Here is a 21,296-nt window from a genome sequence, read left to right on the forward strand (position 1 = left end):
TTGAAAATATTTCGAAAAAATTTAGAAAGGGCAAAGAAAAGTTAACAAATTTGCAATTTTGCGCATCGAACGTAACGCGCTCATCAATTGGACGTAATCACAATAAAGAATAAAAAGAAAAAACAAACTACAGGATATTTAGCTTATTATGCCTTGCTGAGCCTCTGCTACAGTCATACCCTACTCAAGTAAATTCCTCGGCTTCGCCAGTGTCATGCAAGAATACAATATATAGAGTAAAATTTTCAAGTCTAGCGGGGTGGGTGGCGAACGTTCTCAAAATTCTTCAGATCAAACTATGTTTGAAATGTACTTTTTTCCGAATAGGACGCTAAACTATGTAATTATTCTATTACGTGGATTATTAATGGCTCAGGTTAGCGATGGAAGTGTCCCTTCATTAAATATATCATGAATATTATCTCTCATAGTAAAGTTTGGTAAAAATCTTACTGTATTCCTGTAGATCGAGCAACCATAAACTTTTTGGAGCGGAGAATATTCCAGACTGGGAACTATAATAAAACATAACGTTACCAACTAGGTATGCCAAGTCCTGGATCGCATTGACTTGCTCTTGACTGGCGAGACAGTGTTTGGCCCGGGAAAACTATTTATGGTAAAAAACAGGAAACCGCCCTCTGGAAATGAAAACAAGTGCACATATACTAAGCTTTGTCTGATTATCGGTAAGCTTTAAAATACTGTGGCAATATTGCCAATATTATAGTTCAGCGTGCTATCGCGCTTGGGAAGGAAACGACCGTTACTCGTGCTAAATATTTCCCTGATACTGTAGTTTTTGATTGTGAGAGAGCACATGAGAGGAGGAAGCCCCCTCTCATTTGGTTAATTAAATAATTGCCCCTGTAATAATTACTCTGTGCTTTTAGAAGGATGATATTTCTAAATTTTGAAATTCTTCGTACGACAAATCATTTTCGCTTCAATATAACTGTTTTGTCTACTCCAAAAACGTGTGATTTTTGGCATTTTATGTTCCGTAGATCGCCTTAATTTAGATACTAATTACAGATGCTCATAGTATGATGTTGCGAGGGCGGGCGGCAGGCGGTAGAAAAAAAATGTAACTCTGAGTCACTTATACGCGGAAGTTAGCACGTATAGTGCTGGCATGTACTGCTTGTGACAGCTCCGCTAAAATATGGTGGAGAACATCAGAGAATAGCTAATTTGAACTCATTGCTTGTCTTTAACGGCACATATTGTGTGTTCGCCTGGCACCTTGCTGGCCTAGAGGAAACCCGTTTTTCTTTTACTCGATAACTGAGCTTTAAGGGGCTTTAATGTCATTGTGGCATCATTGCTAGTTGCGACGAGATATTTACCAAAAAGAGGACGGTGTTTAATGTTCTCTAAGAAAATTATGCGCGTTTAGTTGAGGTTTTGAAAAATTGCTTGTGGACGCAGCCATAGGAACACTATCTTCTATTTGGTTTAGAATACAGCATGAAAAAGCGAAAATATTTACATCTGAGAAGGGGCGGTGACTGCGATGGTAGCCCAACCTCCTCGACATACGTGATCTATAATTTCCAGCCGTGCGTCTATTTAACAAATAGATTCCATTTTGTCATGCATCTGTTCAGTAATGGTCGGTAATTAGATCACGAGTACACACTTAAAGCTATATTGTAAATAATGGAAAATTATGATTGCACCTTTACTGATGCAACGGGAAAAAAATCGAGTGAGAATAAAAACTTGCAGATCCAGGCCTACGGGCCTATATTCACTATGTATTGGTGGTATTGCCTAACAAGAGTTGAAAATCGATATACAGTCAAACCTCCACTTACTGCCACCTCAGCTACAACGGCCACCTCTCTACAACGGCCACTTTTTTGCCCCGCGGACGGTTCATACATTCACTCTTATTTTAACCTCTCTACAACATTAACAGCCAACTCTCCACGACGGCAATGGCCACTTAAGCGCCTTCAACTGCCAAAATATCCTTTCGATGACGGCCAGTTAACCAACGACTGGCGAACGGTGCATACCAGGATCATAATCTCTTGCCAAAACCCATTTTTCATTGCAAGAGGGTCACGTAAAATTGGTCTCTTTTTCTGTTTGGTTTCAGTTTTATTGATATAGTTTGATTGTATAACGTATTTATATGGTACCATAAGCATTTTTTTTTTTCAATGGAAATGTTAAACCCCGAATACAAACAAGTGTCATATTACACCCCTGCCTCCCCATGATGGCCACCTCTCTACAACGGCCACTGTCCTATGTCCCTCAGGTGGCGGCTGTTGCTGAGAGGTGGCTCAGATCGGGAGAAGAAGCCCGAGGATTTAGTCTACAAATATCATTCTTATGTAGTGTTAAAGCTGTAACAATGAAACTTGAAGGAGATCGAGCTCTTTCCGTTTGCCATTTTTCAGAACGAAGTTAGTTGCTTTGCGCAAGTACTTAACACGCTTTATTAAAAACTGGATTATTGGATAATGCAATTCGAGAGTTTTCGTTGGCTTAGCCATCATGGGTTAGGAGCGATTATACCATGCTCCGCAAATATGGTAATCGTATGCGTGAATTTTTGGGCGTTTAGTTTTTATTTTATGTTTATTTTCCTCGAAGATATTAGCTTTTTGGTTACCCTGGAAATTCGAGTCAAAATAAAGTTATGTATGTATGTAACCCTATATTGCGAAAGAATGCATCAAGATGTGGGAGGCTGAATGAGGGGGCTGTTAGTCGCGGAAATAAAACTCAGTTAAGGTATGTTGACTTGGATAAACAACGCACAAACTAGTTATAAATAAGTTATGTTCAATATATGGAATTTTTCAACTGACTCCGCCGAGGATACTGAAGATGGTAAACGTCTATATTTAGTCTGTCTTACTTTTTATTCAAGCCTCTCCTGGAAATTTTTTTTTTCATTTTACCTAGCAGAATTGGACGTGACTAGCTCAACAAGTCAGCTCATGGCAGGAATGAAAGGCATGGGCAATGATGCCGGCATATATTGCTCTGCGTAACATTCAGTACCACGCAATATTGCTTACAAAGCTATGTCAGTTACAAATCGTGCGGTAAATATACAGACTATACAAATCCTATGGGCTTTTTTCGAATGGGCCTAAACCGAAGGATACAGCTTGTACCCTGATTTCGTGTAAATCACGGCCGATAGCGAGATCATAAGTGTTGTGCTATTTAGTATACGCAGTACTCTTGGAGGAGGCTTTAAAAAAACCTACCAAATCTTGCTCTTAATTTTAATACATGGCCTTATACCAGTCGTTGAAGGAAGGGTTAACTCCGCCGCTTGTGATCTAGCTCGTGATATAGATACCTTGTTATACCTTGCTTTTATGACCACTTTCCTTTGGTTCGAACATTAGCGTACTCCTTCAATTTTCTCCTTTATTAGCCGGGATCTTGATGTGCCCAAATATATATTGGCGATCAGTTTAGCTGGTTTCATTAAATTCATCTAAAGACCTCAACAGGAACCAAACCAGGAGCGGCATTTTGAAACTTTTCCGTCACTCCAATATTCCTACTTCCCCCAGAGTAATCCTAAATAAGTATACTTTAAAAATGATGTTTTTTTTTATTCCTTCAAGCTCTGGATTCGTTTTTGTTTTCCAAGTGATAAGGTCGGGGACATAATAATATCAGAAATTGAATTTTCTTGTTTTGGAGATGTTAGTTACTCAAAGGTAACGAGTACTACAGCAACAAAAATGTGACAAAGTGATGCTTCCGAAACTAAAAAAAAAAAAAGAAAGAAAGAATTGAAACGAGCGCTACCCCAACTGAATGCAAGATTGTGGTTAAAAGTCAGGAGTCCATAACTGATTAAAATATGATGCAATAAAATCCTCCCAGCCTGGCAAAGGTGGATGGTACGGAATATTAAATTCTTGGAATTTCTGATTCAGAAATTAAAAAAAAAAAACATGCTTAGCTGAACAATTGCTAGGAAGTTTAAAATTTTTATATGGTAAAAGAAAAACGAGAGCAAAATCTAATCACAGTTTGTTATTTATCGAAAAAAACTTCAAAGAAATGAAAGTGTCCGAGCAAAGTTTCTCACACAGTAATGTGTCCTGGCTTAGTTAATAAAAGACTTCGATACTACAATCTCTAGTTCCTACACTTCATAACCAGCTTTATGAGTTTGCCGCGAGAATTCGGGAAAAGTTACCCAAAATAGAACACTGGCTCAGAAAACCAACTATAAAGCAAGTATGCTGTTTATCACGACGTTTTTAAAAAATAACAATAACAATATTAAAAATACATTTTGCATGTTCTAAAAGCTCGAATTACATGTAAGAGTTTTTTTTAAAAATGCTAAGAAAACGCAATGCATTGCTTTTAGATGTAATGTACATTTTAAAATGTATGGGTAAGGACATGGAAAATAGTTTTGACCAGGTTGTTTAGATGTACACGAACTGGTAGAGTTTCCATAGCGGCAGGGGAGGTTCAATGCTTGTAGTTATTAGCCAGGCATATTTTCTTTCAGCGCCTCTCAAGAGTACAAAATGGTTTTTGGCGAACTGTTGTCAGAGGCAACCTGATGCTTTGATTCAAATTTCTCATTTGTTTTGCTTCTTTTGGCCTCATTCAAAACACTATGACGTATGCATTAAAGCCACTGAGACGTCGTCATTTTCTGAGTCGGAAGATCATGTATTTGGGATTAATTTTCAAGGTACCTTGTCATTGCAAGTTGAAAAGCGTTGCTGTGTGCCGCATTACCACGCTATTTTGCTAGTTGCCGACAGATTTTGCATAAAGCTTAAAGACTCATTACTTCGTCGCTCAAAATGTTGCTGCAACTGACCGAATGATGGTGATACGGCCAGCCGCACTTTCAAGCTTTGAATCTTTGTGGGTCCGGCAGTTCGGCGAAAAATGTAATTGCCCGACAGTACTGCTTTGCAGTGGATAACATAAATTATCTTGCACTATAAGCATACCCAATATTGATGTTACTTAAAACCTCATATTTGTTCCATCACAGTTAAGTTTTATTTGCACCGGGTAATCGCTTTGAAGTCTTACTCTATTTTAAGCTACATTCGCATCTCATCTTGAAGATTTCACGTCTCAAATACAATTATTATAATTTTACTCATATATATACTTCTTGATATGCATATTTCAAATAGCTGGCTTCGGATGAGCAACTCATATAATATTTCTAGAGTTCATCAACAGTCTCCAAAGAGTCATTCAACGACTTGTAAATCACCTCGAAATCAATAGTTCGCTTGTTAGGGTCAGCCATTATCTACTATTTAAAGTTTACTTATCGCCGGATTTGATGGGTGAAAGCTGCAAGCTCGATCGTATGGCAAGCAACATTCCCAAGAGTACGTACTTGAGAAGCCACCATCCCCACAGCTACTCAAGAGAACTGCACGGTCAGCACCCAATATATGATGTTAAACACCACAAATGACAGTGGGAAGCCTATGCGAGACCACCTGTCCACTTGGGACTGCATTGCTTCGATCTCTTTTTCTGAGTAGGCACGGTACTGCACAAACTTCGTTTCCGCTTGTCTTCTGCCATAAAAACTAAACCTGGTTCTTCTCCTTGTCTTGGCATGTCCGTTCGCCTCCACGTTTCCGTCCATGACGCGCACAAGGTCTTTCTTTTCAGGATCCTTGGGCGGGTTAAAAGAGGACACTTATTAAACGCTACGTCAATCTATACAGAACTTATAGACCTCGGCAATTGTAAGCTATTCTCTACCCAAATGACTTTGAACGCGCTACATCACAGTTTGGGGAAAAGCTATTTTTAGCCATCATATCTTGCCACACTAGGGGGGGGGGGGGGAGGGGGAAAGGGGCTGAAGCAACTTCCAAAAACAAAACAAAGCTACTGAAAAACAAAACAAAACAAAGCAAAAAAGGGGAGCCTACACCCCCCCCCCGAAAAAATTTCATGCCCTAGAGAAAATACCAACCTTTCCTCCCTCAAAAAAAACAATGGTCCGTCCCTCAGATAGTCCAAGATAGCTCAGATAGCTCTAAATTTTTAATTTGCCTAACCCTCAAGGTCCGATGGGAGTAGGAAAAGCAGTGGTTTGACGAGCTCTTGATTCAAAGAAAGAGGTAGATTTTAATCAAGAATAATAAAAGTACATATAAAACTACACTTAAATGGAGAACAATGCGGAATGCAGCACCTTTCCATCGTCTGACTCTGTTTGCACCACAGGAATCTCCAGACCTCTCTTGACTCTCCTGTTTACCTCAAATGAAACACAAGCGTATTCCACCAGAGAGGCAAACACGTACAGAAAACACAGAATCAGAAACCACTCAATGGATTTCACGTAAGACACCTTGGGAAGTGACGCCCGAGCGCTGTTGGTTAGTGTTGTCATGGTGAGGACCGTTGTGATCCCGAGGGCTATGCGGGCTGAAATTGAAGAAGACAACAAACATAAGATAGAATAGGCTACCTTCGATGTGTTAAAGGTCAACTTGATCGAGAGGCCCAGAAGACGCAAACAAGAGAAATGAATAAACTAGTCGGCGGATGGTTTTCTCGAAAGTGAGTCAAAGATTTAGGAGGCTGCATCCCAATCTATGGTCCATGGCCTCATGCTCTCCTATAAAGAAAGGTTGGGCTATCCACGTGAGCAAACTTTGCGTCACAAGGTTAGCTATGTCTGGGCTCTCCTTGGATTTCGTAGACAGGAATGATCCAAAACAACAACTTGAAAGGAATTCGCCGTGAAGATAAGGCCTGCGTAGGGGTTAACCCTCCCACACTTCATCCTATCTTGTATTCTATCCTTTAAACATGACAACACAGACGAAAAACCCATAAGGTTAGTAAAAGCAACTGAAGCCACTGGTTGAGGATCTTCGACTTGTCCTCTCTGGTAAAAGAAGAGAGCGCTATAGAAAATCATTGCTAGTGGGTATTAGCACAGAGTCATATGTAAAAATCCTAGCTTTGGCCTTCTCGAGTCCCTTCAACTTATACTTAGATTACCCAGAAGTCGAGTATGTAAGGAACAAAATGAGTCATGCACTGTCAAAATGGTGGTTGGAATACCAGGCTTCCGTGTATGTTTTTCTCCCTGAAGAGTTACACTGACCTGGTGTGGAATTATGACTGATCCAGAATGCAATCCAACTGAGCATGACAATCAAGTAAGCTGGAATGTAGGTCTGGATCAAGAAGAATCCGATGCTCCGCTCAAACTGGAACCAGACTATTAACCGCGAGTATGCTCCTGAAACCGAGAAAAGAACCAAGAGACATATTAACTCCTTTTTCCTGTTTCTGGCGGGGTAATGTATAGGTGATTCGGGAGGTTTACGCGGGTTCTTTTTCTTCTTTTGCGATTTGATAAAGGCATGTTGAACACAAACGGCGTCACAAACACATGTTGAACACAAACGGCGTCAAAGTGATGCAGGGGATCGCATCTCTTTTTAATTTGATTTGCAGCAGATGGAACATGGATTGTGTCCGGACTCACGGTATTTTTACCATGTACAAAATCACCTTTCAATTGTAGGAAACCTTAAAATAATAGTTTGCTAAGATAGAAAACCGCCAAAGAGGTAATGATCAACCGTAAAGGAACAAGGATGTTTGAGGATGGAGAAGATTCCAATGGAATGCAAACGAGTTCAGGCCAAATGTTTCAGGAAATACTGCCTAACCAGGCGAAAAATTCTCCGACAATTCAAAATGAAGCACAAGTACTAGTCACTAACACACCCGCGCTCCGTTTAATTGATCCCTACCTTAGCTTACCTGAAGTAAAATTGGAGAAGTTTGCTTCCGTCCAGTAGTCTGTGAGAATAAACTGGGGAATCTCTAGATCTTCTGAAACAAGCACTTCCTTGTTTCCTTTATCTTTCTTCCATTCAAAAAGCAACTCAGTGTCTTCGTAACTAACTACAAATAAGAAAGCACTAAAAGATCTTAGGGCTAGAAATAGGTATGACTATCAGAAATTAAACAAGAGAACATCAAAATCTCTTGTTTAAAAGCATTCTTAGTCGACTTGCGGGGTCGTCTTAAAACGGCATGTGAATGAAAATACGCGACAGAAGAGTAAAACGTGACATTTGATACCTCTAATAAGTTTCTACTTGTCATTGAATTCAATAAAGACAAGCAAAAAATCAAACAAAAAAACACACAAGGAAACGACGTTGAGCTTGATACGAAAGGGTTGTATGCGAGTAAAGAAAACATTTCGTGGCCTGTTAGCAACATGAAATGAAGTAAAATGCGCGGCTTTCCGATGCAACTACAAAAACAAATCACAGACTCGTCTCGTTATGATTTTCTAAAAGTCCGTTATTACATCATTATATTTGTTCTTTTTAAAGAAATGTCCAACATTCATAGCTATATTTTGGGCTGTAGTGGTATTTCACGTAAAATCATAAGCAGCCGGTTCTGAACTACTACATTACGAAGGATCAAGTTTTTTCATTCTATGATTATTAAAAGAAATCGTGAGCTATCTCATAATATGGCTGCAACTCACAGCTTTCAAACGCCAGTCTACAAACTTGTTTATCCAGTGGATAGTTATGCAGGCGCATCGGACAAGATGCTGTCATCGACAATCTGAAATGGAAGCAAGAATGTCAGACTTGCAGCTTCCTGTCAATTAAGCCTTTCTCAAAGCTAAACGTTCATTGCATTAGTGTGGCTTTTTATCAACTTTGAAATGAAAAATCGTTAGGTGTACAGCAGCAGGGCCTATGCCAGAGGACAAGATCTAAGTCAGCTGAATTTCCCAGGGGTACTCTGGACTTTGGCCATTTTGGTCTCGAATAGGTATGGTTTATGCATGCAGTCTAGTCTTGAATTGGGTATGTTTATTTTTAGAAGAAGCTACTTTTTCATCAACAAAAGCCTTTCAGAACCTTTTACATCGGTCCTGAACCGGGGAATTAATTATATTGATTTAAGGATCAGGTTTTACTGAATAGGGTGTCGAATTTTTGGTCAGGTCATAAACAGGGTCGGAAAAATCAAAGATTTCGGTCTTACATAGGGCAAGGTTTTTGAGAAGGAGGCCGCACACCCCCATCCAATTTTTCTGGGAGTACCTCCGGGGGGTACCCGGGGTACTGAATTACAGCCATTGACGATTTAGGGGTAACATACCTCATGCTGTGGAACACTCTTCCATCGGGCCAGAGTCTCACCACTTCGTTTTCTTTGGTGAGATCATGCTTTATTCCAGACTTCTCATTTACAAAATAGATGTCAGGAATCCACATATGTTGAACCATCTTAGCATTCAGAGCAAGCCTCTTTTTGTATCCCGTATTGATGTAAGCCAGACGCTCGTCTTGCCAGTACATGCGCAGAAACAAACTGGTGCGAAATTCCTGTTATAGTACAAAAGTGAAATAAGCGCAAAGCACGTGAAACAACAACAACAAAAAAAATGTAGAGGTCATCATAGGAGAAGTGAAATTATTGATTGCTCACTGTCTTGGCACGACCATATCGATTATATAAGTAATAAAATTAGCAAAAGTGTAAATGTTATTGCAAAACTATATCCCTATTTAACTTATGGTTGCGTACTATGGGGTAATAATTACGAGGCTCCATTGTTACAATTGGTGAGATTACAAAACAAAGCTATTAGAATAATCCACAATGTGCCACTTCGAGATCATATTACTCCCCATTATGTAAACCTTGGTCTTATTAAGCTTCCTGACATTGTTAAACTATATACCTGCTAGCTATTATATGACCACTTAATTGATGAAAAACCGTCTAATTACACCTTATCTCTGGTATCTGTGCAACATAACTACGTTACTCGAAGTGCATCCCTACAACACTTAAATCCCGGTTTCTCCAGAATAAATATAAGGAAATTTTGCCCCACTGTTATTGGATGTTACTATTGGAATGACCTTCCTTTATCTATACGTAACTTAGCGACTAGAAAACGTTTTAAAAAAGCACTCTTCCAGTATTATTTTGCTCAGTATTAATTAATTCATACCTCTTCCTCTCCTATGTTAAGTTAACTTTTTTACCCTAATTATTATTGTAAATTGAACAAGGGCATCTAATTAGCTTGCTATATTTTTGCCCTTTTCCATTTCTCCCCTTACTTGTCTACTTTATATTTATCTTTGTAATTTTAGATTGGAATAAATAAATAAAATGAAAAAAAAAATGAGAATGAAGTGAAATTGAAGTAATAGCTGTTATTATAGTTATCAGCGGCTTGACATAAAAACGATGCTAAAGGGTCAATTCTGCTAATTATTGATCCATTCGCCTCGTCTGTTTGCCTTTTTATACAAAGGAAAATTTGACCGAAGATTCAACTGTATTGACTTGTCTTTATATCTATAAAATTTGACAGAAAACTGTTTCACAAAGAAGACAGGATTTTAAGTGAGGATTCGACGATGGGATGGAGGGTAAATATACAAGAATAAACAACGAGCCAGGTTGTTTTTGGATTCCATTAAAAGAGTGGCTTGCAAACGGTCGGAAAATTCTGCATGGTTTCTTACAAGTCCTGGGAAGGACACCACAGAGGAGTGACCGTTTGCTAAATTGTTTACGCCACAAAACACAGAACGGCAGCAATCTAACCTGCCATTCTCCTCATAAACTTTGACAGACTATCATATACGAGATCTTAAAGTTAAACTCAGACTTTTTATATAATGATCCTATTGGCTTACCATATTCGCTTCGCTGATGTAGCCAATGTCTAAAATGAACATATCCGTCTTTACAGTTATAGGTTCTCCTAAAATACATATTAAAATTGACAAATAAAGATCAAGACTCTATATTCTAGTTCCTAATCCACTTCCTATACCATGAGGACCGGAGGGGGTGGGGGGGGGGGGGTTATGGGGTGTGGAGAATCTCCTCTCTGACTTTGACCTTCTGTGATTCCAGTTTTAACAGGTATTGAAGGAGCTCAGTCATGACATTTTCAGGCTTTTTGGCCCCGTACAAAATCGTCTTAAAATTGAAGGAAACCTGGAAATAGTAGTTTACTAAGATAGAAAAATACGAACGAGATGATAATAAACCATAAAGGAACAAGAATGGAGAAGATTAGCACGGATCACAAACAGATGAACTTGAAAAAACTTTAGGTTAAACTTTTTAGGTTGCGGAAACCTTGATGTAGCTCATTTAAAGTGGCAATGACGAAAAACAAAATGTAATCTTACTGGAAACAATCACGTGTGTCAAGTTTTTGCTTACGCGGTTAACGGATATTTCATATTAAGTGATATTTTGTGTTGAAGTGACATACGTCCTATTTTGGGTCTTAGCCTGCTGTCCGACTTGTTCTGGATCTGGTTCAATATTCTTCCCAGCAAAATTTCTCTGTCATTATCAGTAGCGTTCCTTGTATTGTTCGCGCTATTTTCTGGACTGTAAAAGAATGAATATTGATTAATATCCTTGGCACTACACAAAACGATGTTGAAACTGAGGTTGAACTGATTAGATGGACAAATAGTCCGTAACATTTGCTGCTGTAATCAGATTTTCAGCCGTGTTACCAGCTTAAAAGGGTGATTCTCTTTACTATCGCAGAAGACTTCTCTGAATGCCGCTTTTGAGAATTTGGCACCTTATCATGATCCTGATAGGAACGTTTCAAAAAGTAGGCTTGATTGTCTGCTCAACCATACATTAATAATGCATACAAGGATGAGTTAAGTTTTAACTACTTTTGGGTTTACTTCATTTTTTTCCATTTCACTTAACGATTATTTTTTATGGAGAGCCCGTTTACTATCCCAAACCTGAAACACAAGAATATATCGATGTGATAAAAATGTAGATTTACGTTGGGGCGTGGCTGGTAGGTGCGGTGTCGTTCGTAAACGTCTTATTTCGGCCTTCATCTCCAGTTCCTCCAAAACCAGCAGCGACTAAACACAGAGCCAAGGTGCAAACCAGAAGCTGCAGATTTCCACACATTTGCCTTTAAACCTCGCGGGACTCCTAGAGAGACAAAACATACGACAACGGGGTGTCTTGAGTTAATACTGTGAGGCAGCTTGGCCCTTGAGGATCCTCAATAAACGGTTTAGCTTTCCCTGGTTCTCTCTTAGTTTAGGATGCAATGGCGCAAGCTATACGCGCGAAGACAAACGTACATGTACGCACAAAATACGTTGGTTTTAACATATGGATGAACCGACAAGTACAGCTAACTTAGTCCCTTTTCGGGTGCTTATGCGGTTGTCTCCATCGTTGAAGACAACGTAATAAGAAGTTGTTTCATTTTGGCCTTGTGCTCATACTTATGTCGGTGCTGCCCTGATAGCTTGTTCTTGTGTTTCTACTCAATTCAAACCAGAGACAAACAGCAGATGTTTTTCCATGTAGCCACTGCTTCGTCTGAACATCAAGTGAATGTAACGAAGTTAAGATCTAGAACCATTCGAATTACAGGGTACTGGATTCATCCAGGAGCTATCTAGTGTGCAATCAGTATTACGTTCGAGTTAAACGAGGTGGAAACAGGAAACCGATAATTCTAGTCGTATAAAATTTTAAAGAGGCTAAACTTTTTTGGACATTATTTAATTGATTTCGAAAGCTCGTATATTTAACTTTTTACCAATATTTAACGATTCATTAAAAATTTATCGTTTTTACTTAAAAACATACAAAAATATCTTGATTAGTTTGATAGCGTTTGAAATTCTTAACTGAGCGATAAAAAAAAAATCATCTCAAAAGTTTTGGTACTCTTTATTCTCAGGGTCCTGTCTTACTTTTTTGTGTTAAAATTAAAATATATCTACAATAGATATATTATCAATATCTAACTTATCACTCATTGACAACTGTATTACACTTCTTCGATCATATTCTGTATAAAAGGACTTTCAAGGTAACTTTGGCTGTAGCTACAAACAATGGTAATAAAAGAGGTAAACTAGCTTGGTCTTAATTTTTTTATTTTTGTGTTATACATGTACTTGTGTGCATTGCAAGCTGTGCGTGGTAACACGAGATTTGCCCAAGCTTCCTATCCGATAACTTATGCTAACCACAGGAATATTGAATTGTATGCTTAGAAAAGTTTACCGAACCAGATCGAAACTTTTGTAGTAAATTAGCCGCAAGCATAATCAACGAAATGAGAAATTTATGTTTGCTTGACCAAAGAAATAAATAAAAACCTATTTCAAACTGATTTTTGTTAAAGGAACTGACCTAGTTTTTGGGTCGAAAACGTTGCATCTTCACTAATACACTACCTGTCGTTTACAAATTGATTATAAACTCTACAACACCGCTCTTGTATTAATTGTGTTAGCCGGGCTGTGAAACTCAAAAAAAATTTTTTTTTTCCCAAAGAAGACAACTTAAATTGACCGAAGATCAGACTTGGCGATATATTGTAAAAACGTGTCTGAAACTAAACGTGTTGGTGCGTGTTTGTAAACATAGTATAGGAGGGAGCATCCATGCAATTTTTCGTTCTGGAAGTCAAAAAGAATAGTTCTCGTTTATACTTACTGTGCCGATCACAAAGAAAGTGCTGCAGAAGATTATAGCAAGAATTCTAAAGGAATGTGCCACATTCAATGCCGCTAGCGACGGGGAAAAAAGAAACTGCGAAACTGGGCCCACAGGCGATAGCTTGAATTGCAAATCATAAAATTGCTTTTATTTTGTCTTGTTTCGCCTGCTATCCTTGTCTGACCCAGATAAATCCCCTGCTGAGAGATCCCTCCGAGCGAGATCGTTTCTCTTTGTAAAACGGGCAGCTTTGAAGTATGCCTTAGAAGAAGGGATCTTAAAAAAATTACGCGCGTCCTGTTTGTTTTCCGTGTTTACATTAAACTATCTTTGACGCCGCCATCCTGTTTCGATAGACACTGCTGAGGTTTTAAAAAGGGGACTTAAGTTGTTTGCATGTTTACAGGTGAAATGGGGTAAACTATTTATCACTTTATTGAAGAAATAGCAAATCATCTTCTACGTAAGATTTTAGCACTTTGTTTGTAATTGAAAAACTGCAACTTACTTGCAAATTGTCGATTTTTAGTTTGAAAAGTTGATGACACTTTTCACTGAGCGCGTAAATTCGTCTCTGACACTTGAAACCATTATGACAATTTATGATCATTACTTATTCATGACAAGCACAGAAAGCTTAGCTTGAGGGATTTTCAAAGATAAGATTGAATGTGGTCGTAAATATATATGAATCCCACATTTCCATAGGATAAATAAAACTTTTTTCTTTAGTTAGAAGTGACTCCATAAACATTCAAACGTGCAGTGAGGCGTAGAATTGCCTCTCAAATCGTATCCTTTTAATTCCAACTGAATTATATTTATATTCTGCATATGAATATAAATCTGTAAAAATATAAGATGCCACGACTTAGACCATTTAATTAGGATGCAATTTCGATTATCTTTTTGTCAAAGTGTTTTCATCCATTTCGCCGATAATAAGTAGCTTTCACCAATAAGTGTAAACAGTCTTGTGCATTCTAAAGGGAAATGTACTTTTGAATTTCAGTAAATCATGTCAACAACGTAGATATCAAATCAACAGGAACCTCTAGGGAACCGGTCGAAATAACATTAGTTCCAGAAGGATTATAAGAAAAGAACACAGGCTTACCTCACTAATTTCCTTTTGCATAGAGCCGCATTTTTCGTTTTTTGGCAGTAATTACAAATTCATTCACGTATCAGAGAATTTTATTATGTAGCAACCTGGGTAAGCGTCAGTTTGTATAGTCGGTTTTCGCTGATACAAAACACAACATAGAGGCTAAAAAACTGAGTAAGAAGCTGCGGTGATGAAACAGTGTAACTAGAAGAAAACAATTGCACAAAAACAAAATAGAATCGGCAACGCCAACAGCATACTTACCTTTGATTTTAAGGTCGAATAATTCGAAATCGTTTTGAGTTATAGCGGGCGCTTGTGCCCGTTACAGTTCAGTGGCCGTTGAAAGCCTGCTCTTGCAATTGAATATGTCAAGTAAACTTGAAACACATGCAATATTTAAAATGGAAGTTTGTTGTAGGTACAGCTCAGTGTAATGAAAATCTCTCTCCGTGATACGTTCAGCGACGTGGTCAATACCTCATATTTTCGATTCCCTTTCGGTGCCCTTAACCTGATTGTTAACTAATGAGAAAAACAATTCATTTTTATACTTTTTTCCGAAAGCAGCAAATCATTTTAAAGGATTTGCTTGGGTTCCCACAAATCCTATTAACTGCTTTTAAAACTTGTGGGTGTCCAACCAATGATACACACAAAAATCCTTAAGGTTAAAATGCTCCTGATGGTCTGTGCCCAGTTCAAAAAGATAACTCTCCCTACTACTGCCATACATTTCTTTTGACGATGGATTTGAGAATTTGGTTGTTCGACAAGACAAAGTCAACAAGTTGATCATTTTCTTTATTCTAGTCTGTTGTGTGCTTGACAATGTACTTGAAATCGTAAAGAGAAACTGGATTTTGATCAATCTAAGATAAAATATTAATATTTTTTTCCTCTTTAACTGATATTGTTGAGTTTTTTTTGATATTTACTCCGTCTAAATAATTTATAAGAAGGAGGGAGATGAAAGATGACTTGCTTTTGAGGTTGGTAAAGTGTATGACCGAATTGAATAAATTACTTGACCTGGCTAACAGATCAGGCCAATGGGGGAAAATATACATACGACAGGCATCTTTTTTGAACTGTTCAAAACCAAAGAATCAGGAAGCTGTAACCTAAACGAACTTCTTTCAGATTTAATAAAAGATGTTTCTTACCTCTGTAAGGTTTTTTTTTTTTTTAAATTCCCCAGGGTTAAGTGAAAACAAAGGGATTCAATTCAGACGCCGGACCAGAAACTGATAACTATTGTGTGCAAAAATAATAATCTGATATATCAAGAATCTTTAATAAATTATTATACTACAAGGCGTCAACTGATCGCGCTGATATATAGGCGTGTCTGATGAAGCAAACAGTAAATTTTTTTTTTGATATACTTCTCGATACTATAATTTCGAAGCAAAAATGTAATCATTTATTAATCTATTTTCATTTTTCTTCATTTGACCAAAGGACTTTCCATATATTTTATCGATTTTGCCCGAGGGTAAAATACTAACAAGTTGGAATAATTACCCAGCGCTTTCTGCAGTAGGATTTCATAAACATGATGTAAATGCTGGGAATATTTACAATAAATAAGGATATCGACAAACCGTAATTCAATCTTTGTTATCTCTCATGCATATCGGCACGGGCAGACAATACCAACTCAAATCAATGTTACACTTCACAGAGAGGTGGCGTGGGCAGAGTTTGATAATAAGGATAGAAAAATAAAGTTAAAATACTGGAAGTATACTTGAGCAGTTAGCATCTGCAGACAGTTTTCTTTGACCCTCAGTTGGATCTGTTCGATCATATCGACGGACACAACAATTGATAATCTGTTTTAACATGTGCAATATTTATACCTAATCGTACCTTCGGTGGCATATCAGGCAAGTTTGGGCGAGCCATGGTTCGTATTTCGATTAGGTATTTACCGTACCCAAATTCGGCTAAGTGAGCAGGTCAGTGACTTGATATCGCTGGATATGAGGAGAGTAGACACTTTTGATTGGCTAATTGTGAATTTGGGTACGGTAAGGTGCAGAACAGTCCTTAGACCTGCGCGGCGTTTGATGTTGGCCTTTTAATTTTGATAGGAAAGAAAGATAATCAAATAATCATAATCATAATCATAATCATAATTATAATCATAATAACAAAAAAGAGCCATGCAACGGGCAGCTGGTCTGTCGGTGAAGCTGTTATGAATTTCTAAGGAGTGGATCATTTGGCTTTTGAGGGGGGTGGGTCGGGTGGGTGATTTGGCACAGACACAATAACCCTTTCATGCACCAAGAATTTTTTCTCGGTCGGGACGTGTCAATGCATGATATTAGGCTTTTCTCGTTGTAACATGCTTTTTTTCGGCTCACTAAACGTGCGTGAATTTTTTTCCGCTAGTGATGGTGTACATTTTTGGCACAAGTCAACTCGCAGGATATTAATCACCCACCCTCCCCCTCAAAGTTCAAATGAACCACCCGTAAGGTAAGTAGCTTTACGATGTTTTTTACATTAAAAAAAACTGACCCTCACTCTAGGTATACATTCAGATTTGAAGTTCACGAAATTTGATAAAGTTTTAAACGGACGAAAACGTCTCGAGAGAACTTAAGGATGTTTAAGTTCAAGTTTTTTGGCATATAAAGTTCTTTATATGCCAACGTTTCGCGAAGGTTAAGTCAACTTTACACACATAGCACAAATGTTTTCTTTAAAGATTTTTAACGACATTTAAGTTATAGTGTAGGGTTGGATAACGAACTTTAAGGAAATTTCAATTTCTATTTTTGTGCTGCGAGTGTTTCGACAACTTCGAGTTTCCCCTAAATATGTTACCGGTGAGCCTCGTGCCTGGGTTCAGCGGGGAATTCCATACGCACACGTGGGAATAAGTACAACTGAGGGCTTTTAGTTGTAATTAACAATTATTTGAAACAAAATTAATGCAAATCAGAATAGATTGAAGCTATGCAAATAGATTGTTCTTTGTTGCTAGTGAAGCACAATTTAAACGAGTTCGTCTGTTTCCGCTTGAATTTTATCTGAGCCACCAGTTGTTTTGTGTTTTGTTTCAATGCAGAAGTTAAACGATAAGTACAGCCCGAAAAACGATGCCTCAGTCTCTGCTTGTTTACTCGCTTTCATTCCCAGAGCCCACCTCCACCTCGCCCCCCCCCCCCCCCCCCCCTCTCCCGTCCTCCTGCTGGGGAGATTTAGGCAACTGATCTGGATCGGAAGCTTGGGTTTCCGCAGCTTTTTTGAGTTCTCCATTAAGCAATTAGATTATGAGCTCGAGATTGCTATCACGCATAGAAAGCGAGAGCGAATAATCTGACTGTTTTAGTACAAATCTACTAGTCGTTCAAAACTTTATTTAAACCTTCTTCACAGACACTTCGAAAACGCCAAGAAGCGGACCTCATTTTGTTAACAAAAGCACACTGCTACGCTACTCACTATCTAGCACAGAATAGATAGTGAGTAGCGTAGCCAATCACAGAACAGCATCCATGATAAAACGCTGGTAGATTTATACTAAAATTCGATAGAAACACGGAGGACATGTTTTCTAATTCTTTTAGGAAATTCCGCGACGAGAAAAAGGAAACAACTTTTTTACTTTGATCATCAAAATGTAAATTATTTGTGCTCGGGCCATCATTACGTCAACAATTTGTGCTAGTTCTGTTTCTATCGAGTTACAAAAACACGATTGTAACCAATCAGCGCGCTATTTTCTTTGGGGTATTTTTCAAAATGCCTTAGTAAAAGTGCATGCACACAGGCAGGCGATCGCCACCTTTCGTACTTGGTAGTACTCTAAATATTCTCATAATTGTCAGATATTTGACTCACTAAAGTGATTGACACGAACAGCTATTGGTCGAGCTGCCCATTGTAAACGAATTATTTAACACTCGCGTCGCGGATGTAATTTGTTTATGCTGATTGTGATTTTAATGTTGAATCATACTTTTTATCTCGCCCTTCCTCAAGCTGGTCGGGAAATTCACTTAAAACGCCCTTAAAACGACAGACGAAAACTTTCTTTATAATCGGTTGATGTAACTAAAACAAGGTTAAATAGTGTCAGAATATTAACCCTTAATTGAAAAAGGCATCCTGACCTTTCATTTTCAAGTGACAGTTACATGTTCTGAACGTTGTTCAAAGTTATATACAGTCTAATTTTATATGTAAGTCGAATTTAAACGGACTTTCGACGGATAGCATTTCCTTCATTTTTACATACCTGTCTTCACTCACCTTTTGGATGATTTCAAGATTACTTCTCTAAGGCGGAATATTGTATTGGGCTCCGCTATCGCGTCAAGTGAAGAGACTCGAAAGCTATATATGCATCTTGATCATAGCAGAGGGCAAACAAGACCTATCAAAATAATTTCCAGTGTGCAGATTATGAGAATACGAAAGCGGAAAGTTTACCTTGACAAGACTCGGAGTCCTCTTAAATGAGGGTCGGAAAATTCATGGTTTCTAACCGAATTGTGGGTTAATTCGTTCTCGATCGTTAAGATTACCTTTAGGCGAAGTAGGAAGCGATGTGATTTCGCACTTATATAATGAGAGCAGGTGCCGAGCGAACACGGCTGTCGCCCTGCAAGAGGTTGCAAAAATCAATGGAAACACAACTCATTTCGCCATTGGTTACACATTATGTTTTGGCAAATTGCCTAAATTATTCCTTATGGTATATAGCGCAGAAAAAAATAATGTTTTTAATTACCAGTAGAAGTAATTTGTGAAATAAATTTATGCGGTTGTAATTCTGGCCTCCTTATCACCAGGTACTTTTGAGAAAAGTAATAAACATGAGAATTGAAAGATATGTTGTATTTTCACTTCCTTGATGCTTGTCACAGTCGATTCTTTCTAATCGAAATTCGACGTGACATATGTGTTAAGATTCTGGGCGGTTTGTTGAGGTTGTTCAGATGTGAGGTTAATTTATAGAGCTTCTTGACAACTGAAGGTTTATTTGGGGTTCAATTCGATGTAATATTCTGAGTACAGTAATCGAAACAACGAACTCCATTTAGCTTGTAATCTCAAATAGTCATAAATATTTAATTGTATACTTCCCTCGTAATATGAATAAGTGTACAATGAAGCAGACATGTGGCAAGAATGAGTATTGCTTAAATGACCATCCTGCAATGACAATTAAGATGAATTATCTTGATGCTAGATGAATTTTCCCAATTAGTTAGTAAGGAGGAACACGCAAGAAACTAGGGACGCGGCAATTTCGTAAGTTAACATTTCCCGCGGATATGTTTACACAATTGCAGAAGATCGTCCCCGGAAAAAAAAAATAATAAAAAAGATAAAACCTGAGCCCAGCTTAGACCCCCCGGGGGGGGGGGACACTCCCAGAAAAATTGGGTGGGGGTGTGCAGCCTGCATCCCAAAATCGTTACCCTATTTATGACCAAAACGGCTGAAAAACCATACCCTTTGGAGAGGCACATACCTGTATAGCTCATATAAGGGAGTATCCCCCCCCCCCGGGCTTCGACCACGATCTCCAACTTAACCGACACCCCAGCAATTAAGCTATTAAGCCTAACATTTCGGAACAGGCAATATTGTGGATGAAACACCATTTGCGGGTATTGGGTTAGTTTCGTTTCGATCATCAATAGGTTTTCGTCGGCTTTGCGTTTAGTGCCGGGATGAAAAACAATTTGAAAGCCGATCTTTTCGAAAACGATGACATCAGGATGAAAATGTGATTTCACTGCCCGAGTTTTCCTCAAACACAATTCCAAAATGACCGGTTGTTCAGGGCCGTAGCCAGAAACAAATCATGACTGAGGCAGTGTCCAAGAAGTGAGTTGTGACTGAGGCAATGTCCATGGTTTAATTCTCTTCCTGGGAATTTAGAGTGTTTTTGATGACTATAAACAACAAAAACGAAAAAAAAAATGACTGAGGCAAGTGCCTCGGTTTGCCTGTTACTAGCTACGGCCCTGTTATTGTTGCGTTTTCAAATTCCTCCGGCGTAGTGCGCACGGGCCTACATCATACAGAACTGATCGAAAAAGGAATAGTTAATTTTCTTCCCCTTCAATGATGACCACTGCTTACGGTAAACCTCTGTTGTTTTGTCTATGTGCGACTCACTCAGCCAAGTGATGTTATTTTCGTGGTGCAATTTCTTTTTTTATTATCTCGGTAACGATCGAATGATTGACGTCAGTGTTATAAATGCTAAGCCCGTAACGTCGTTGATGATTTTTTTTTTTTTGACAATTTTCCAAAAAAAAAAAAAAAAAATTGTAATAAAAGAGTACGACACAAGTGTTATTTTTCAGCAATTAATCAATTTATGTTATTTTCTGCCTTTACGTCCGTGTCAATAACTTCGAAGATGGCATCATTAGGAGCTGAATTCTTGGATTAATTTGTTTTATTATTTTCATTATTGGTCAAGATTTCCTTCGTTTCCTCCTGACTAAGTCGTAGACATCAGATATTTTCTGCTCAAATTTAATGTCATCCATGTCATCTTCACGCATTTCCGTCGTCTCTCTTTACCTCGATTCTCGCAGGCCTTTCGAAAATCATTACCAACTTTGTTCTTATTATATTATAATTACTTTCTACCGAGGTATGGCGT

At 38.3% G+C, this 21,296-nt stretch overlaps 1 protein-coding gene across 1 annotated transcript; it reads right to left on the bottom strand.

The window, feature by feature from the left end:
* Positions 1 to 4,466: 4,466 nt before the first annotated feature.
* LOC145497832 (glycine receptor subunit alpha-2-like) lies at positions 4,467 to 12,468 on the bottom strand. The gene is made up of 9 exons (XM_081477698.1): positions 11,849 to 12,468; positions 11,306 to 11,427; positions 10,716 to 10,783; positions 9,157 to 9,383; positions 8,528 to 8,610; positions 7,783 to 7,926; positions 7,115 to 7,252; positions 6,191 to 6,426; positions 4,467 to 5,662 (listed from the first exon to the last, which is right to left on the bottom strand). Exons 1-9 carry the CDS (start codon positions 11,980 to 11,982, stop codon positions 5,402 to 5,404), a joined length of 1,413 nt encoding a protein of 470 aa, XP_081333824.1. The 5' UTR covers positions 11,983 to 12,468; the 3' UTR covers positions 4,467 to 5,401.
* Positions 12,469 to 21,296: the final 8,828 nt, after the last annotated feature.

Source organism: Orbicella franksi, chromosome 9, assembly GCF_964199315.1.
Source record: "Orbicella franksi chromosome 9, jaOrbFran1.1, whole genome shotgun sequence".
Taxonomy (NCBI): Eukaryota; Metazoa; Cnidaria; class Anthozoa; order Scleractinia; family Merulinidae; genus Orbicella; species Orbicella franksi.

Coding starts and splice junctions, on each gene's coding strand:
- LOC145497832 (XM_081477698.1), bottom strand. CDS start 11,982: ATGTGTGGAAATCTGCAGCTTCTGGTTTGCACCTTGGCTCTGTGTTTA. Junction 10,784..11,305: donor GCTAAGACCCAAAATAGGAC/GTATGTCACTTC, acceptor TATGTATTTTAG/GAGAACCTATAACTGTAAAG. Junction 8,611..9,156: donor AGAGTGTTCCACAGCATGAG/GTATGTTACCCC, acceptor CTTCCATTTCAG/ATTGTCGATGACAGCATCTT.